The sequence below is a fragment of the Egretta garzetta genome, unplaced genomic scaffold (assembly GCF_000687185.1).
Source record: "Egretta garzetta isolate BGI_Z169 unplaced genomic scaffold, ASM68718v1 scaffold134, whole genome shotgun sequence".
NCBI lineage: Eukaryota > Metazoa > Chordata > Aves > Pelecaniformes > Ardeidae > Egretta > Egretta garzetta.
Genome location: NW_009259422.1, coordinates 39,629 through 58,806, shown reverse-complemented (window position 1 = coordinate 58,806; position 19,178 = coordinate 39,629). Strand labels below are relative to the sequence as shown.

Sequence of the window (19,178 nt, the reverse complement as noted above, 5' to 3'; positions counted from 1 at the left end):
CGCCACGGTGGTGGCCGCGACGATCGCTCTTCCTCAGGGAGAGGTGTGCAACATGATCAACAAGAAGTACAACGAGTTCCTGCCCAGCATGCAGAGCGCCGAGGACTTGGTGCTGCAGGTGGACGGGCTCTCCAGCAACATCGACCTGCTGAAAGCGGGGATAGAAAACGAGGTGACAGCGCCCCGCATGCCGCTCGCTTCCGTCCCAAACCTGTAGCCACCCCCCTGTGTCGGTGTGTCGCGTGGGGATTCGGGGAGGAGGCCTCCTGACCCAGAACCCTGTATGGTATCACCCCAAAAAAGCGCCTTTAGGTGACGCACGCTGCAGAGGCGCGTGTTGCGTCGTGAAGAGCTGTCATTAAGGGCTGCCTCGTGGTTTGCGCTCCGTTGCGCAGGTGGGAAGGCGTGGCACACGGCTTTCCGTCAGAAATGAGCAGAGGAGGGTGTGACACGGGACTGGACTGGCTGAGCATCGGTCCCACCGTGATTTGGGGCAGAACGGCAACCAAAACCATACCTGTGCACGTTCACTGAAGTCTTCAAGGAGAACACGAGCAGCTCCTGCAGGCCCAGTGCAGAGCCGCTCTCCGTTTGCTGCTTTGATTTTCCAGCATGTGGGGGTCTATAGTGGTGTGAATTATGAGAATTAACTTTTGGCTTAGTTCAAGCATTGTTGCATTTTAAAAGGCTGTGTTAAAGGAACACTGAAGTCCTTTTGACTGCCTTTTAAGACTTAAATTTCCTTACAGTGCCTTTAAAAAACCTGTAACGTACTAAAAGAGAAACCAATTTATAAGTGTTTCCAGTGCTTATAAGGACTTTCCTAGCAAGGAGTAAAATGGATGGAGCCTTTTTCCTTCTCAACAAATTGTTCTAGTAACAGAAGTACTTTTAAAAGTGATAACAATAGGTGATTTAAAGGACAGGTATCCAATAACATTTGCTTGCTGTAAATGAACTGAAATTTTGTTCTTTTAGGTTCAGCGAGATCTAAACGTCGCTGTTGCTGAGTTCACTGAACTGAAGCAGCAGTTGGAGCGAGACACGCTGGTTCTGAGTATTCTGAAAAAGCTACAGGAGGTGAGGGGAGGGAGCGGCTTAAAAATCTTGAAGCAGTCAGTAGTCATCCTCTCTGGTGCTCAGTCTGTGGCATTATAACTGTCTATGGCTCCCCTGTCTCTAGCCATGTTGTTTAAACAATCGTTGTCTAGTAGATACACAGTGACATAGGAATCTCTTTCTTGCAGTTTGATACCGCTATTAAAGAGTACAACACTGCCTTGCTGGAAAAGAAGTACGTTGCAGCAGCTCAACAACTGGAAAAGGTAATAATGATCTGTTAAGTACGTGACGATATTGTTTGTATACACTTTCAATAAAGTTCACAAGACGCTTTTCATTAGCAAGGGCAACACTTACCCACGTTTTGTGTTCGGTCTTTACCACCAGGCACGAAGCAGCCTGAAAATGCTGGAATCCCGCAAGGGCTTTGAGCTGAAGATCCTGAAAGCACTAGGCACAGAGCTCACAGTGCAGACACAGAACATCCTCTATCATCTAGGAGAGGAATGGCAGAAACTGGCTGTATGGAAGCTTCCTTCTTCAAAAGGTACTCCCAGTTCTCGTTTGTTTCACTGTTTTTGCTTCACTGGTTGAACTGCCTGGTTTCCAGTCCCTACAAGATGGGAAATACAGTAATACTGTTGAGCTAAGGTTGGTTTAAAGGAGCTCTTTCTGCTGCTCTATTCCTGGAGTATTTAGGTGCTACCACAAGCAATTCGGTGTAGTCAGTAGGTTTTAAACAGGGTTTTGAAGGTTCATCTGCCTCATCTGCCATATTTGTTAGAAAATGTTGAAGCAGAGATTAAAACAGCGACCAGCCTCTGAGTACTTTTTTAGTCTCATGGAATATCAGGAAAGGGGTGCTCTTCTGCAAAGCTGCTGCTCCTGAGGAAATCAGCAGGGCCGAACTTTCAGGTTGCTTATTACTAATGGCTGATTTGGCGTAGTAGCTGGAAGAGTTTTCTGACACATTCATTCAGCCTGAACACATTTCCCCACTAGGCTAGTTATAAGGATACTTTTACCTTCTCCGACAGGTTTTCAGGTTGCTGCTTTTGTTGCAGGCAGCCAATTGCAAGAACTGCTCAGGAGTCTGTCTGTTGCTGTCTTCATCGAAACACAAACTTTTCCTTTGGAAAAGAAAAAAACCTCTTCCTTTGGATTTGACTTGAAATGGGGAGAAGAGGGGAAGGAAAGCGATTGTCACTAAGTGTCATTCAATTGCAAGGCAACTGAAATGAAAATTCTGGGTCATTGTAAGAGACTGATTCTCATTCCATTGTCCTTATCGGTAACACAGGGAACTCAGTATCCTCCTTGGATGCTCTTTTAAAGGGACTGTGTTTTGCGGAGATGCAGAGAGGTAGAATGTTGCTTTAGCTGCCACCTGAGGAATGCAGTGTCTCAGACCACGCTCTGACAGAGAGATGGTTCTTCTTTTTCTGTAGAAAGCAGCAGCCTGGAGTCAGCGATGCATTCAGAACTGCACTTACGCATAGTGCCATCGAAAGAGGAGGACATTGCTGGCCCACCTGTTGCTTCTGTGCTGCAGGCATTTGCTGTCCTAGGAGAACTGCACACCAAGCTTAAAATTTTTGGTAAGACAGACCGTGGATCCAGATAAACATAGCTGTAGTAGCCCTCGTGGATATGAGTTCAGACTTTGCTTAAGATGGATATCGAGATCCAGTTCGCTTCAGCGGTACACTGGAAGATTTCTTTCTCTCTTGGCTTGTGTTCCCACTGAGCGTGAGGTGAATGCTCTGGTTCTTATTAATTAATAGGAAATTATTTATCCTCTATTTATCTTATTATTTTTCCGGAATTATTTATCCTTTCCTGTCAATTTACTCTGGTATACTGGTTTGATCTGTGGCTTGATCGTGGTTTCATAGCCTGATGTTTAAAGAGTTTTTCCAGTTACAGCCTCCTCATCTACCAAACCCAAGACTGTTGGTTCCAGGCAGCCTCTGGGCTTCAGCATTCTCAGGTGTTGATAAAATAAATCGAGGAGTATGGCAGATACTAAAACAGGATTCCATGCTTCTAGCTGTTTAAGGTGGTTTTCACTTTACATTAAATATCTGCTCTTTGTTAGGCCTCCATATGTGTTTTCCATGAGTAAAATTGTCTTTAATGGAACCAAATCCAGCATTTTACCTCATACAGATAAATACACCCATACTTCAGCTGTTCCCTGATACAGCTAGCCCAGAGAATGTTTCTTCCATCTCATGCGAAGAATCTCTATATCCAAAATAGTCAGGGTTGGGCCTCACTGGACCAAACCGCCTGCCTTCTGCTGTTGGAAAACAACTTTTTTTTTTTTTCGTTTCTCAGGCCAATTGTTGCTGAAATACATCCTCAAGCCACTGATTTCATACCCCTCTCTTCAGCCATTCACAGAGGAACAGTCAGATGTGTTCATCCTACGTTTTAAGTCTGAGGAGCCTAACTTGGATCATTCCTCTCCTATGGAGGTTTTTGACAAGATGAAGCTTATTTTTGAAGTTCTCCACAAATATCTGCTGAGTAGGTAGTTTCTCCCTTTCGGAATTAGACTGAGATCAGTACCTTGTTCACGTAATTGGAGCAAAAGCTTTCTAGAATATCTGCTTGTCAAGCAGTATTGAATTGTGCATAAGGTCTAAGCAGCTTTTAATGTTAACTTGCTACGCTGTGCTCTCGGACAGCTTGGCACCTTGTCAGACTGGACTTAGCGGTGACCCAGCATTCACAGAGCTGGGAAGATGAAGGAGGGAAGCATTTTGGCTCAAAGGGATGAAGGAATTAATTTTTTGGTAAATGTATTTTGTTACAAACCGGTCACTGGATTGAAGATCTTTGCATGCCGTGGGTCTAAAGGGTGGAAGTCGTGATGCAATCCAGGGAGTTCCCTCAGTCAGGCTGGTCACGTGCAGGATCTTCCACTGGCTAGAAACCAGCCTGGGCTGTGCTAGCATTTCATGAAGTAAACATACTGGGAAAGCGGGCTCAGTTTACACATAAATTCAGTCATCTTTTGGTCAGGTAGGCAATGCCACAGGCCCAGCATAATGGCCTGGATTTATACCTCCATTATAAGGTTATGGAAGAGCTGGTAGATGCTGTTCTGACAGGAACGACTGAATGACCTGGTGAAGGATCTGGTCCAGGTCTGGTGCATTAAAATTAATTTCTGTTCCCTTGAATCCAGATGTGCCTCTTGAACAGCCTGCGGAAGATAAAAAGGAGAGCAGAGTTACACTCGCAGAACTGCTAGGTGATATGATATGGGAAGAGTTATCGGACTGCCTCATTCAGAACTGTCTGGTGAATTCAATCCCAACCAATAGCAGCAAACTAGAGCAGTATATTGAGGTAGGTCTCAAAAATCATTCACATCTATGCAGTGGAAATGCCAGATGGCCAGCTTGAACAAAAAGCTGTGTTTTGCTAATCTGGAATTGTATATTTCTCTCAGATAAGCTGTGCCTTGTGTTTCCTGTCATGTTAAGCGTGCAAGGTCTCTGACCTGTGGAATTTGGCCATATTTCGTTAAGGGCTGGGGACTTCCAGGGTGTGCAATGTAAGGTGCTTGTCTGAGCCTCTGTGAGAGGCTGAAGGTGATGACTGGGCAGTGCAGCTTGCCCGGCTGGCTGCCTGAGGACTGACTGCTCTGTTTGTATTTGTTGTTGATGATCACAGGGGTTTCTTGCATAGGCTACATAATTTTTTTTCAAAACTACATACGTAAAAGAGAACTTACTGCTAGTGAAGAATGCCAAGAGCTCCTTTTCCTGGAGAGGGGGCTGTTTCAAACAGAAGCAGTGGTAGAATAAACCTCCCGGTCCCTTTGCCCCAGGTAGTCCAGTGGAATGAAATTTGATCGTCTTGCTCCTCTGGTTTTTGAAGTAGGTTGCCAGCACAGTCGGAGGGGGGGACGACAAAGCTGCAGTTCAAACACTGTATTATTGTGCGATCACGGCCCCCAGCTGAGCCAGCTTTTTCCAAAAGATTGCTGAAAAGCTGTCAGATGGTTAGTGCCCTCTAAATCCTAGTTTCATCCTTTGCTTTCAGCTGAGTGGAAGCGTTTGTACCCAACTTAAATTTATGTCTTTCATTTTAGGAAACTCTGTTAACGTAGAATATGTGTCTGCTCTTCTCAGGTGATTAAATCCACAGAAGAATTTGAAAAAGCCTTGAAGAAGATGCGGTTTTTGAAAGGAGACACAACCGACTTACTGAAATATGCCCGTAACGTCAATGCCCACTTCGCTAACAAGAAGTGCCAGGATGTGATTGTAGCGGCCAGAAACCTGATGACTTCAGAAATACACAATACTGTAAAGGTGACTGTTGGTGCAGTACACTGGTTTTGTATGTGAAAAAATAGCTCAGCTGTTGAAGCAGGCTTGTCTAGAACAGTCAAGCCCATCTTTTGTGGAGCACTGAATACTCTTGATTATTTGGGGACCTGGGCAAACAACAGTTTCAAAACCTTTTCTAATAGTGCTCAAGAGGGTTATTTCACTAACAAGATGTTTCTTAAAATACTTGAAGCTGGCTTGCACGGGCTTTTCTGGCTAGTATCATAAGCATAAGAAAAATTAGAGAATTACTTCCTGGGTTGCTTCTAGGCATGCAACACCATATAGACTGTTCCGTGGTCTGCTGTATCGTTTGTAAGCCAGGAGACTTCCAGCAGTCTTAGGGGGCTTCTGCAGCCTTGTGTTTACAAAACATTGAATAACAGAGATTTAAGACTCAAGGTAGTCTTGCACAGTGTCCTCTCTGTGGGCTCTAAATTATATTTTACTTCTCTCTTGTTTTCCCTTAGATCTCGCCCGATTCCTCTGTAGCCCTACCAAGGCTTCCTGATCCTGGGGCAGGAGATCACTTAAAAATGCAAAAAACTCCTAAGCTTCTGCATAACGACATGGTGAATTTGGAGAACGAGACTAAACTGAGCCAGTACACATTTTCTCTGCCCACATGCCGCATCAGTTCATCAGTGGAGCAGCTGATGGAGCTGGCTTATCAGACGCTGTTGGAGGCTACAGCCAGCACAGATCAGTGGTAGGAATTGTATATCAGCGGGTAACTCTTGGGTGTCAGATACTTACTGCTTTTGGCAACACCAAGCATCTGTTAATAGGTAACAGAACTGCAGAAGAACAGAAAATACTTGAAAGTTAGACTCGATTGTTAAAGTTACTCTCTGTTTTGGCTGGAGGATGCGTCCCTGGGTTCTTGCAGTAGACCGGTGCAGCAGGAACAGCTGCGGACTGTGTTCCCTGCACTGCTCAGGTTAAGGAGCCTTTCAGACTTGCCTTCTCAGGGAACAGGCAGGTACACTTTATCACATTTTAGCTGTTAAAGCAGCGAAAACATGGTAAACTCCCTAGTACGCACAATGTAGTTCACAGCTTCAGTCTTTTAGTCAGGAGAAACACTACTGCAGCTTTCACTTCAATGTTTTATCCTATGTTAGCAGTCAGTTGCTTAGAAAAATCAAAACCATCTCTTTTTTTCAAACCAAATGATAAGTGATGGCACCTGTTCTGAGATGAGTTCTTGCTTTCTTGTGCCGGGGGAAAGCAAAGAACTCCAGCTCCGCATCTGGCAGTGCTCTTCAGAGAAAACAATTAAGCGTTTTGAGGAACGACATACGGTCTGCTTAAAAAACTGAAGACCACAAGGAGAGCTGCCTAGGTACTGAATGCCTTTCAGTGTGCCGTGGCAGACAGAGGGCTGACTATTTATGCACACCTGGTGGGGAAGGGACACTGTCCCCTTTGTTCCTGGGGTTTCGTATATCTCCCTCCTGACATGTGGTCTGAAGCTTGTCTTTTCTACACTGAATTCACAAGGTCGTCACAGCCTTTGTGGATTTCCCAGAATGTTGCCTTTGTTGACATGGCTGTAATTGATCCTGACAATCTACTCTTTGTGCCAGTACTTCACTGCCCGTGCTTTGCCACTAATAAAAACTTGTTTTGGAGAAGGTTGAGGGTCACTTGTGAACAAGACAGACATTCTGCTGACAAACTAACGTGAACCTTATTTTCCTTGTAGCTGTATACAACTCTTCTACTCTGTCCGGAACATATTCCAGCTCTTCTATGATGTAGTGCCAACGTACCACAAGTAAGTGTGCGTGTGTATTACCTAGGGCCTGTTTCGGAGAGAGAACGCTATTGGAACAGCCCTACTTGTCCCCAGTTTGTCCACCACAGCCAGAGATCACTAAGGGCTTCCTGCAGCAGCAAAATCTAGTACTCTTAATCTATGATTAAATTGTACCTGCTGCAAAATAGGTGCTTGAGAGTTTCCGAGTCGGCAGTCTTATGACCAAGGAGATAGTTGCAGTTCTTAGAACAGTTGTGTTTGAATCCAGTCACATAACTTTGACCGCAGGTCCGATGCAGAGGTTTTTCATGGTGTTTTTCCTGTAAAAAAGAAGAGCAGTGAAGACTGAAAGGATACAATTCTGTCAGAGAACACTGGGGTATTACTGAGAAGGACTTCTCTCTCTTTTCCTCACCATAACTTTGCTAAAACAAAGTATCTTCCCGTTTGAAAGTCCCTTTCTAGAAACAAGGTGGATATAATACATGGTTCAAACACCAAAGTGCCATTTCACTAGCCATGGAACTCCTTTCCTGTAAGTTCATATGTGGATGTGACAGCAGGTTAAACGCTTTTATTCTGACTGATGTCTTTATCAGGCATTGCCCACGGTTACTTGCAACATCTGTCCGAGACAGATCGTGAGTTTCTCTAGGGTAGGTGTGACAATTTTTTTAACAGAGCCTGGTCTAAATAAATACATTTCTTCCTTTTCTCTTCCTCCTTCCTGGGACAGGGAGAACCTTCAGAAATTACCCCAGCTGGCAGCCATTCACCACAACAACTGCATGTATATTGCTCACCACTTGCTCACCCTGGGACACCAGTTCCGATATCGCCTGACTAACATCCTGTGCGACGGAGCAGCTACCTTTGTAGATCTGGTACCTGGTTTTAGGAGACTTGGTAATTTTGCCTCTCAGTATTTAAATGTATCAATGGATGACATGGTAATTAATCCTGGCATTTCATGCTGAACGATTTAATGTAAGTGCAGCTACTGACTCGAGCAGCGGGTTGTTATTTAAGAGTTTTGAACAAGTAGCAAGGACATTTTCTAGATCGGGAAGTCTGACAGAGCGTTACGGCTGTAAGCAGGACGGCTGTTTAGGGCTTTACTCTTTGAAACCCAACTCTTCGTGTCTAGCACGTAGTTCCAAGAACAGAGCATTATCCAGCAAGACGTTGTAGCACTCAGATATTTTGGGATCTGCTGCTCAGTCCATTGATACTTTCTTTAGCTTATTCTAGGGAAACAAATTCTGAGATAAGTTTGTATAAGCCTAATAGAAGCCTGTCATCCATAGTTAATTTTACCATGCAGCTCTTTTTTGAAAGTGTTGTAGCAATGCAAGCTGTGCGAGAGCTTACCGCGACTGTAAAATTTGCTCTATGAGACTGTTTAGAGGCTGGAAATTCCTTTAAAAATAAAACATTCTAATAAGTTCATTATTCAGCACTTACAGTCTCTAAATTGGCAGAGCAAATTTAGTAATTGCTTAATTGCTTCTCTCTGCTTGTTTTTGCTCCTAAAGGGATGGAGTGTTTTCTGGCCCAGATGCGAGTGCAGAAAGGAGAAATCCTGGAGAGGCTGTCAAGTGCCAGGAATTTTTCTAATATGGATGATGAGGAAAATTACTGTGCAGCAAACAAGGCAATAAGGCAGGTAAGCAAGGCAATCAAAGCCAAATATCCCATCGTCTGTAGATGTTGTCCTTGGGAAGGCACAGTGTGTAACCTCAGTCCTGAGAACTGCGCGGTGTTTCAGCAGAATGCAACTTCTCAGAACAACAGTTTTCTGGCACGATATTTTTTCCCCGGTTGTGTCTTTTTGTAAAATTGGAGTAGCTGAGTTCCTCTTGCTCCAAGTTGAAATGAACAGCTTCTTAATCTTGAATTTTTGCTAATGTTTTTCATTTTTCAAGGAACAGATCTGTCACGCTTTTGATGAGCCTTAATGCAAACTGAAAACGTTGCATTTTTTCCTAGGAGCGTCTGCTCTACGTGACAGCAGGATACTTCATTGCCTTTTGCATCTTTCAAACGGGTTTCTCACCATATGTGGTCACCTTATCATTCGGCGACTCTCAGTGTTCTTTTTGATAACGTGTAGATAACACAGAGCTGTTGTCTTCCAGGTATTGCATCAGTTGAAAAGACTGGGAAAAGTCTGGCAAGATGTCCTTCCGGTGAACGTATACTGCAAGGCCATGGGGACTTTACTGAACACAGCGCTCTCGGAGATTGTCACTAGGATTGCTGCCCTAGAGGTAACTGCATGAGATGGCCATGCCAGGCATAGGGTGGTGTGACCAGGTGGCATGTGTGACCTCCAGAAGTTCTTTCCAAGATCAGGTTTCAGGGGAACAGTTATCTTTCAGGTAGAAATGATAATTGTGGTCCTGTCTGTGGGAAATAGCCAAGATACCAATAACTCACGTCCAGTTGAGACCATATATACTCTTCCATGACTCTGTAGTCAAGGGGAGAGTCGGGGAAGTGGCCGTGATCTCATCTTAATTTGGATTTAGGTTTGTCACTCCTCCTATAAAGTAGAATCAATCTCTTTTTCTTTGTTCAGGGCACAGGAGTTAACTGTTGTCTCAGACTCCATCTATTCTGATACATTTTTAGTCTGTGCCTCTCTAATCAGCCTCTCCATCCTATCCAGGCACCAGATGCCGAAATACCTGTGGCATTTCAAACTGAAATTCTTATCTGGTTAAATCTCCATTTGGCTCCCAGTACTGTGTTTAAGTGATCGTCAGGTTACCTTGGGTCAAGTATAGCTATCCTGATACATTTCTTAATTAAAATATGTTTTCACAGCAAATGATAGAAATATGTTAGTGCATCTGTTCTAGTTGTAGTCTGCATCCAAAGAGCCTTCCCACTGTGCATTAGGCCAGTGAGTGCTCTTTTCCCATAACAGCTAGTTTACAGGACACTTGGTCAGGCTGTGCCTGCCAAAAAGCTTGGCTTTCGTCGTTGGGCTGGCAGTGCCCGAGTAATTACCTTGTAAACTGTTCAGACTTTCATCATAACACTTCTGCTTCACAGAGAAATGCTTGCTATTGCACTGAGATACGCTGTTCAGAAGCACAACCGTTGTTCTGAGGCAGTCGCTGAGAACTTGCCGAAGTAGCTATTCATGAAATAGGTTACATTAGCTTGAGAACGTTAAATGTGATCTAACCTACTGCCTTCATCTTCACACACAGAGCCACCTTTCTTCGTTTCACTTACTGCTTGGCGCTCCAAAAATAAATCTAACTGCTCCCCTGTTAACCTTTGTTCAATTCCAGGATATCTCTGCAGAAGATGCAGATAGGTTGTACTCCCTTTGTAGGACCATGGTGGAGGAAGGACCCCAAGTTTTCACCCCATTACCTGAAGACGACAAAAATAAGAAATACCAGGAGGAAGTTCCAGTCTATGTGCAGAAATGGATGACGTTCAAAGAGCTGATGATCATCTTGCAAGCCAACCTCCAAGAAATAGTGGATCAGTAGGTGTCTTCCTTTCTTCCTTTTCAGTTAGTTCTTCACCCCAGTAACAGGGAGCTGAGAAGCGGTCTGACAGCAGCAGGGCACGGCGCTCGGGGGACTGCTCAGATGCAAGGCAGTCGCCGTTAATAAGGATCAGATAACTGCTCCTGGGGCTGTTTCTTGGCTCTGTGCTTATAGTCCGTTTCAAGCTTGCTCATATATTCAGCTGCCTCCTGCAAAGGAAAAAGCAACGGTAAAAAAACCGAAATGCCACAGGAGAGCCAACCACAGAGTGATTGTGCATCCCCCTTGGCTTCTCTAAGCTCAGAAGTATTTCACGGTAAGCAGCCTGGCATCTTGCTTACTGCTTTTGATGTTAGCTGTGCCTTGCTGCTGCAATCGTTCCGCATGATCGGCCTCTGCTCTTTAGATGCTGTTTCTTGCTTCTTTTAACTTGCAAGGGGGATTCATCTGAATTATGCATGAGGATTTGCATAATTACTTCTATTACTTTAGTTGGCATGAGTTGTCAGAAGCTAGACATTCCCTCTTCACAGCTGCCTCACGCATACGTCTGAATGGCAAGAAAACACACTGTCCTCAGCAGGCTAAACTGAAAAGGTAGCAGGCATGGAGAAAGCACACAGGGAAGGCAGTTCCTTTCCTGTGCCCTGCTCCTTGCTGCTGTTGGAACAATGTTAGACACCAAAGGTCCCCAACTCTTCCGCCTGGGCATAAACCACTTTTTCTTTTTCCCCCTGTTTGGGAGGTGAATGGGAATTTTGCAGACAGGCTTATTTTGGAGAAGGAAAAGGTACAGTTTGCATCGAGTGCAAAAATCACCTCACAGCCTGTTGCTTCATATACCTAGCTAAACAATTCTGGACTCGAGTTGCATACAGCTAATAGGCTGCTAATTGGATTTGTTTTGCCTTCAGACTTACCACTGTAAGGAGCGCTCAAGGGCTTGTTTTAACGTGGTGTTTCCTTCTTTCTCTCCCACGTAGGTGGGCAGATGGGAAGGGGCCTCTTGCAGCTGAATTCTCCGCAGCTGAAGTGAAGAGTCTGATCCGAGCCTTGTTCCAGAACACAGAAAGGAGAGCAGCAGCACTGGCCAAAATTAAGTAACTGTGTGTTTACTCCTCTGTGTTGCATCTTCTGATAATGCAAGAGCAAATTGAGACTTTCAAATATTTTTTGGATTTGACTCTTCTTACTTGTACTGGTATAAAAAGCTTATGTTAGGTAAGTGCTTCCTGGGGCCTTGGCTGAGGGAGAAGAAATGTTTCCTAGCTCAGTGTTTGTAGGGCAAAGAGGGTGGCTCTGGGAGTCTGGGACCAGAAAATCAAGGGGTAACACAGACACCAAGTGCTTGTGCTCCATCTGCCAGGCAGACGGAGTTTGGGCTTGAAAATTCAGTCTCCTGCTGTGCTCCCCAGGAGTGTTCTGCCCAGATCCGGGTTTTCCTTTGTGAGCTGGAAGGTGTACGGTCCTGGTGACGAAGAGATGCTGCTTGTGATGTTCGCTAATTTCCATTCTCTAGGATTTCATCTTCCTGTTAAGCCCAGCATAGAAATAACTCAAATCTTGTATCCGACATCTCTTTGTGAGAAGAGGTGCTGCTGTCAGATGGGCCTCTCATGCAGGGCGCTGTATAACGTCAGCTCAAGCTTGCTTGCTTAAGGGTCTTGTAGAGGGATTTTTATTTCTCAGTAGTGAATCTTATCTATGCAGTTTTACATCGGGGGCCACGTAGCCCCTTTGTGTCTTACCTCTTCTGTCCCTGCAAATTACATGTGAAACCCACAGACTTTGATAGCTTTTGATACCCTAAGAATGCTGAAGTGCCAAACTTTGCTCTTTCCCACCTCAGGTTTCCCTGAAAAGCAAACCTCAAGAGAGTGAAAAATTAGGGAGGACTGGGGGGAGAGGAGATCCTCTTCCTAGTGAGCCGTTTATCAAGTCACAGGGTTTTGCACAAGGGGCAAAATTCCTTACGGGAAATATCTTAAAACTGACTTAGAATTGTTCAGTCTCACTTGATCAGCTGTAGAAGCCAGTTCAGCTCCTTTACCTTTGTGTTGTGTGTGAACTAGGTAGGTCTGGCATCTGTTGTCTTTCTGGTAGTAAATTTTCTGTCCTTTGAGAACAATGAGGGAAATGTAAATGAACATAAGAAGGGAACAAAGTGTGCACTCATAGCATTATCTTTCAAGTTACAAAAGTCTATGTTTGAGATTTTGAGAAACCTACATTTCTTTTAACTGAAAAGCTCACCAAGAGCATTCATTAAAACACAGCCCAGTTGCTGCAGACACGGAACAAAGTATTTCCTACCATGTAGCGCTTACAACCTGCTTACAAAAGTTTCGATCACAGGGCTCAATGTTTTAATCCGTTACCTACTGTTGTGTCCTTTTCTCATTTGCACTTTTGTCTGCCTTCTGCTCACATTTCCAAGAGTCTGTGCAGGGCCTGAATCGCAGCTGGCTTTCACGTTGCCCCTAAGTCATTGCAGAGCTGAGTGGCCGTTCTGCCTGCTGGGTCAGCCAGGCACAGCCGTGGCGGGTGGTGAGGAGACCCTTCTGTTTCTGGCTTTAACTGGCACAGGCAGGGGGCAAATGCAGGCAAATTGGCAGTTGGACTGAGTCCAGCACGTGGGAATGCAGCACGGAAGGGAGATCGTGAAGCAAAGTCCGACTGCCACTTACAACTCCAGCTTTCTCTCTTCTTCCCCTCCAAATAATTTATCTGAAGGCTGAGAGTGTTCCCGTAACACTTGGATCTCACGGGATCCCCTGCCCCTTTACACAGAGCAATCCAAAAACCGTTGTATTTTGAAAAACACCACTTCTCCCACGTGGATTGTTCACAGAAATGTAATTTGCTATTTTCTTTAATAAACTATTTATACTGAACATGCTTTCCAGTGTTGTCTGGGGATTCTGTTAGGGTTACAGTGGCACAGTATGAATCGGTTCTGGACCATTCTTCACCTACTGTGTGGAAAGGGCAAAGCGTTGCTCTGTGAAGTCGCTTCTTGCCTTATTTCTAGTAGGTCTAGTAAAAAAAAAAAAAAAAAAAAAAAAAAAAAAAAAAAAAAAGAAAACAGCAAAGAAAGGAATCAGTACCATAAAAGAGGCTGTCCCAGAGGTTCATGTGTCAAGGGTGAGCATAGGGTAGTGAAGGAAAGAGTTTAAAAGAGGATGCTAGCACTGGGATTTGTCCATGGCTGTAGGGCAGGCTGCCCATCCGCCTTCGCTTGCTCCCACTTACCTCGGTGATGCGATAAATCCATGGCAGCAGCTGAGCCACGTTGGTATAAACCCCAGGGTGGTTGGGTTCGGCACAGCCCTGGCCCCAGCTCACGATGCCTACCAAGCGCCACGCAAATCCATCCTGGCAAACCAGGGGGCCCCCGCTGTCACCCTGCGAGACAGAGCAAGGACGGAGGAAGCAGCTCTGCAAGGTTTCCAGTGCTCCGTCTATACAGACAGCTAAACCTCAGCCCAACATCCGTGCACGGGCTCCACGCTGCAGTGCAAGATGCAACGGGCCCAGCGCTACCCTACACAGTTTTACCTACCCTGTTTACTGCAAGCTTTTGCCACAAACCCCAGCATTTGCTGGAGCCTAACAGGGCCACCCAACACATCAGCCCCTTCCCACGCCTGCTATGCACACCCGGCAAGCACCACTTGCTCCCTCCTGTTACCTGGCACGCATCTATTTTCCCGTGCAGGTAGCCAGCACACAGCATCCTGGCAGTGAGCTCGCCTGCGTACATGCACGAACTGTTGCACCTCTTGGTACCGATTAAGGGAACGAGCGCTTCCTTCAGCGTGTCGGTAACCTGCACTGGGGAGAGAAAGAACCAAGAGGGAAACGACCTGCAGGGAGCAAGAGGGGACAAGCAGGGCACCAGCTGGAGAAGTCAGAAGATGATGGGAAAGATGGGATTACCTTTTTGGGATTACCTTTATGGGATTAAATATAGCCAGGCACGCCGGAGCTGTGAACGTGGGTTGCAGAGCTGCTGGAGCAGGGGTGGGATGAAGGCAGGAGGGGGCATTTGCAAGCTCACACGCAGCACGGAAGGGGCTGGACAGGGCCGGTGGGGAGCAAGGAGAAAGCCTCTGGTTGGTGCTGAGTGGCAGGGACAAAATGGGAGCTTACCTTGGTCTGGTCTGGTATAGCCCCAGCCGGAGACCCAACACTGCGTGCCTTGGAAGAGGTCCTGGTGAGAGGGGGGCAGACACACAGCGCGGATGGCATCTGGTAAGAAGGTGACAGGGCTGAGGGCCAGGCCAGCGGGGACAGCTTTGTGTTGGGCTGGGCACGAGCAGGCAGGGAAGGGCTGCGGGGCTACCAGCCCGCAGTGAAAGAGGCCCGGGCCGGGCACGCTGGAGACGTCAGCTCCCACAGCCACCTTCCCATTAATTCACAGCTCTGGCACAGTTCCAAACACCACGCTGCTGTGCGTGCTGGCCCCCAGGTGCCAGGCTGGATATCCTTAAAGAGCTGCTCTGAAATGGTAGGTTCAGAAGAGGCTGGGTTTTGGCCATCTCTTAACTGTGGGATAAGACAGACAACTCCACAGATGGGAGACGGACACAACAGCATCATACCTGAGAAATTCAGGGGGACTTGGAGCTTCATCAGAGCAATGTCGTAGTCGAGGCTATTGTCGTTATAAAGCGGGTGGTAAATTATTTTCTTTACTGATACCCCAGCCTCCTGCTTGATCAAGCCATGGGTGGTAACGCCTGCAAAAACCAGCCAGGTGGAGGCTTGAAGCTGCCTGTAACTGAGCAGAAACACAGCGTACCTCTTACGGTCGGGCAACAAGCGCCCAGGCCTGGGGTAAGAGCGAGTACTCGGCACCTCCAGAAGTACCTGTGCACGCAGTGAGCCGCCGTGACGATCCATTCGCGAGCCAGCAGCGAGCCTCCGCAGTGGTGCTGGGAGCCCTGGTACACGCTGACCTGCCAGGGCCAGCGCCCGGGGGGCACGTCAGCCCCCCCAACCACCCGCGCAGCACCGGGGCGCAGCCCGCACTCTGCAAGGCAGCCGGGGAGCACGCGTCGGGTGAAGCTCCGGGTGCCAGACCCTCAGGCTGGAGGGTGAGGGAGGCGAAGAAACTGCTAGATCCAGGTGGAGGTCTTGGGGACACAGGAGAGGGGCACTCACCTGAGCATTTCAGAGCCACGATTCGACCCGATTCACAGCCGCTCCTGCGCAGGAATAAGCCTTTGGTCAGAATACACATGAACCGCAATCCCTGGGGCATTAGGGAGCTCCAGGGCAGCTGCGGCAGCCCCCAAAGGCGCCGCTTACTGCACAAAACCAGGACAGTTTTCTGTGTTCTTAAGCCTGAAAGAAAGGCCTCTGGTTTTTTCAGCCCCGCCAGCAAACTCTGCTTCCCCCAGACCTGCCCTTACCTGACCTGCCACATGTCCTCCGGGCTCCCTTCCTGGGGGGGTCTCACCTGAACGAACTCCTGTGTGTCATTCACCTTGACGTCCGTCAGGTTGACTCCTTTCTGATGGGTCATTCTGCAGAAGCAACAGTAATGTCCTGGGAAGGGCTGGGGACCTGCTAAGGGATCAGGAATTTAACCCTGCTGTGGGAATGGTCCACAATCCTGCTGCTCTGGCAGCTGGGAATGAGCCTCCTCGGCAGGAAGGATCTTCTGCAGCTCTTCTCGCAGGTCCCCATGCCAGCCTGAGCCCCGCTTTCTGCCCTGTGTTCACCAGGGAGCTCTGCTGTCTGGCACCGCTGCCCTGAGAAACCTCCCAGCCCTCGATCATCCCCCTCGGAAAAGGGCGAGTAGGGATGGAAGCGGCTGCCTCTACCATGCCCACCTGAGATACCCGAGCTGCCGGCAGAGCAGGGTGCCCAGGGAGAGATTCCAGCGCTCGTGGCATGCCAGGAGCCAGCCGGGATGGCCTTCCACTTGTGCTTCCAGCAGGGAGTTTGCCACATTTATTCTGAAAGACACTAAAGCCATCCCATTAAAGGCGACCTGCAAGTTCCCTTCCTTGCAGTGTTTTGCGCAGGGCCAGCACAGTTGAGGGTCACGCACATCTAAAACAAACAAAACAACCCAAACCCCCAGAAAAAGCCATTTGAATCAATTAGAAAGTATACGTGCACCTATTTACATATTCTCAGTGCCTGCATGGCAGCTCTGCTGAGCGATTACGTGCAAAGGAGTCCTGCAAAGAGCTGCCTTTGCTGCAGGATCCCTCCATGCAATGAGGCCTCAGTCCTGGGGGATGCAGGAAGACTTAAAAGCAAAGTGAAACCATCGCAAAATGCAGCTGAAAGCAGCTAGTGGGTCAGCAAGAGATATTTATTATTAAAGAGCATCTTTTCTGTTCTTGCTGGGCTTGGCAGGCACAGTCCTGCACACTGCTCCCCGCTCCCCATCCTCTGTGGCAACAAGCAAAGATGTAAACCTCTACTGGGAGCCCCACGGACCACGGGGTCTTCCTCTTCACCGTCACTGCATGCTGGGGTCGCATATGGCTCCTGCAGCGGGGTGAAGCCCTGGTCTGGCTGAGGCTTCTTCAGGTGTTTCACTTCAGGAGACAGAGGAGAGGGTGGAGGTGGACTCACGCAGCCTGGGCAGTATCCGAGGCTGCACAATATTTGGGACGATCCGGCACTGCCCGCTGGAAGAGGTGATGAGCCTCCCAACGGGCACAGCTGCAGCTGCTGGGACCACAGCAACCAGCACAGCAGAGCCCGCGCCAGCCCTGTCCCCCCACCCCATGCCGCCGCTCACCGACCGAGCAGCCCCCATCGCTACCACCGCTGCTGCTAGCACCCCCAACTCGCTCGCCAGCTTGGCGGCCGGGCTCTGCCCGCAGCGGCAGGGCTGTCCCCAAGAGGACACTGACCTAGGAGCCATGCCCCAGCTGCCGTCCCCGCCAGCAGCCCGGCGACCCCGAGCACCAGGAGCAGCCTCCTGGCGGTGCAGAGAGCTTGAAGAGATGCATTAGCAGAATCTTTAAGAAACAGAAATGGAGAGAGGATTAACATGGTCTTGTGTGTCTCTCTCAGCACTATCAACCACCCCCGTGAAGTCCCTGGGTCGTTATATGCCTGTTCCTGGGACTCACCCAATCCTTTCCCCGCAGTGCCAGGAGGAGGTGAGCTAAGGCCATGGATTCTGCAGGAGGTCAAGCCTCGGGGGGCCCCCCTGTTCCCAAAGCCCAGAAATAGCTCACCCACCGTGTTCCGGGGAGGCCCGTATCCTCCTTGCTTCCCTCCTCGGCTCTGCTGTCAGGCTCCCGTGGCTTTGCACGGCGTCCTCGACGGGAGGCGGGTTGTCGGAAAACGGCTCAGCTGGGCTCTAGGAAAAGGAGCGGAGTCCCAGGGAGCAGATCAGTGACCAAGGCCAGGTCTCGTGGAAGGGGACGAGCTTCAAGCCATGACACCGCTTCCCAGGCTGGCTGCTGGAGCAGGGGGGCAAGGCAAGGCAGCGCTTCTCACCATGACGGCAAGGAGCGGGGCAGCTGCTGGTTTGGGATCCGAGCCCACGGGTCTCCTGTGAACCAGCTTGGGTTTCCCTCCGCACGCTCCCAGCTCAATGCCGTGCACGCGCACCGCGCAGCACCCGCCGCCACGCTGAAGGGACTCCTTGTTTTGGGGCCCCCCCTCGCCCACTGCCTTGCTCAGCACCCCCCCTGCCCCCCAGTCCCCCTGCTCCCAGAAGCGCTGCTCAGGCTGGGGAGCCCAGGGGAAACGGTCCTGTCCCTCCCCGGTGTCGCGCCGAGTGCGATCATACTTCTCCATCCCCAAAAGATAGAGCTGATGGCTCATTGCTCAAAATATCAATGAATTTTTAATGCTATTTACTCAGGGAAACTCCTATGAATATTTCACCATAGCCCTGTCTCACAGGTTCAGGCTGAGGGTTCGTGCTGTCAACGAACAGCACCGCGCGTGTTGTGCCACAAATTAAGCTGTGCTGAGCAGCCGGTGTGGCCGTCGGTCCCCGGGGAGCGGACAGACACACGCCAGCACCACGGGAGCTGCATGCTGCAACGCTGCTCAAGACCTGTGCTGAGACGCTGGTTACAACTCCCCGAGGTCGGGCTCCTCTTACAGCCTGGCACCTCGCAACCGCTCAGCTGGTGTGAAAACTGGGGTGGGTTTTTTTGGTTTTTTGTTTGGATTTTTTTCCCCCAGGCTCCCTATCTCATTTAGCCATTAGGCCAGAAAGCTGAGAGGCAATGGACAGGGCTGCAAATATCCCCCAAATCACAGCCTTGGCTCAGGGGCTGACTCTTTCCTGGTGGCGGCTGGGCTGTGCCTGGTGGCACTGGAGCACCTCCTCAGCCTACGGAGGACTGTAGGTGGTGCTGGAGGACTAGGGAGCACCGCTGGGAAACAACAGTTTCAGTGAAGCAACAGTCCAGGCTGCAGAAAGCATCCTGAGAACCCTTTGCTGGCAGCTGCCCTGGTCTGGGGCTCGGAGGAGAGGAAGGGTTCCTGCCCAGACCTCTC

The 19,178-nt window shown here is 48.5% G+C and overlaps 2 protein-coding genes across 2 annotated transcripts; one reads left to right on the top strand and one right to left on the bottom strand.

Annotated features, from left to right (window-relative positions):
• Window position 1: 1 nt before the first annotated feature.
• On the top strand, window positions 2-13,485 carry ZW10 (zw10 kinetochore protein; the record flags this gene model as incomplete). The annotated part of the gene is made up of 15 exons (XM_009636920.2): window positions 2-172; window positions 979-1,080; window positions 1,248-1,325; window positions 1,450-1,609; window positions 2,511-2,660; window positions 3,403-3,594; window positions 4,259-4,422; window positions 5,211-5,393; window positions 5,882-6,120; window positions 7,120-7,191; window positions 7,910-8,079; window positions 8,709-8,839; window positions 9,312-9,443; window positions 10,479-10,681; window positions 11,669-13,485. Coding segments are annotated over 15 exons (2,268 nt in total), but the record flags the coding sequence as incomplete, so codon positions are not given.
• Window positions 11,951-18,464, bottom strand: LOC104124570 (transmembrane serine protease 5). Its single transcript, XM_035892499.1, has 13 exons — window positions 18,162-18,464; window positions 17,901-18,021; window positions 17,567-17,674; window positions 17,129-17,245; window positions 16,526-16,622; window positions 16,103-16,216; window positions 15,852-15,895; window positions 15,558-15,720; window positions 15,290-15,468; window positions 14,838-14,936; window positions 14,377-14,519; window positions 13,938-14,090; window positions 11,951-11,992 (listed from the first exon to the last, which is right to left on the bottom strand). The coding sequence occupies exons 1-13, from the start codon at window positions 18,462-18,464 to the stop codon at window positions 11,951-11,953; spliced, it is 1,683 nt and encodes a 560-aa protein (XP_035748392.1).
• Between the last annotated feature and the right edge of the window lie 714 nt (window positions 18,465-19,178).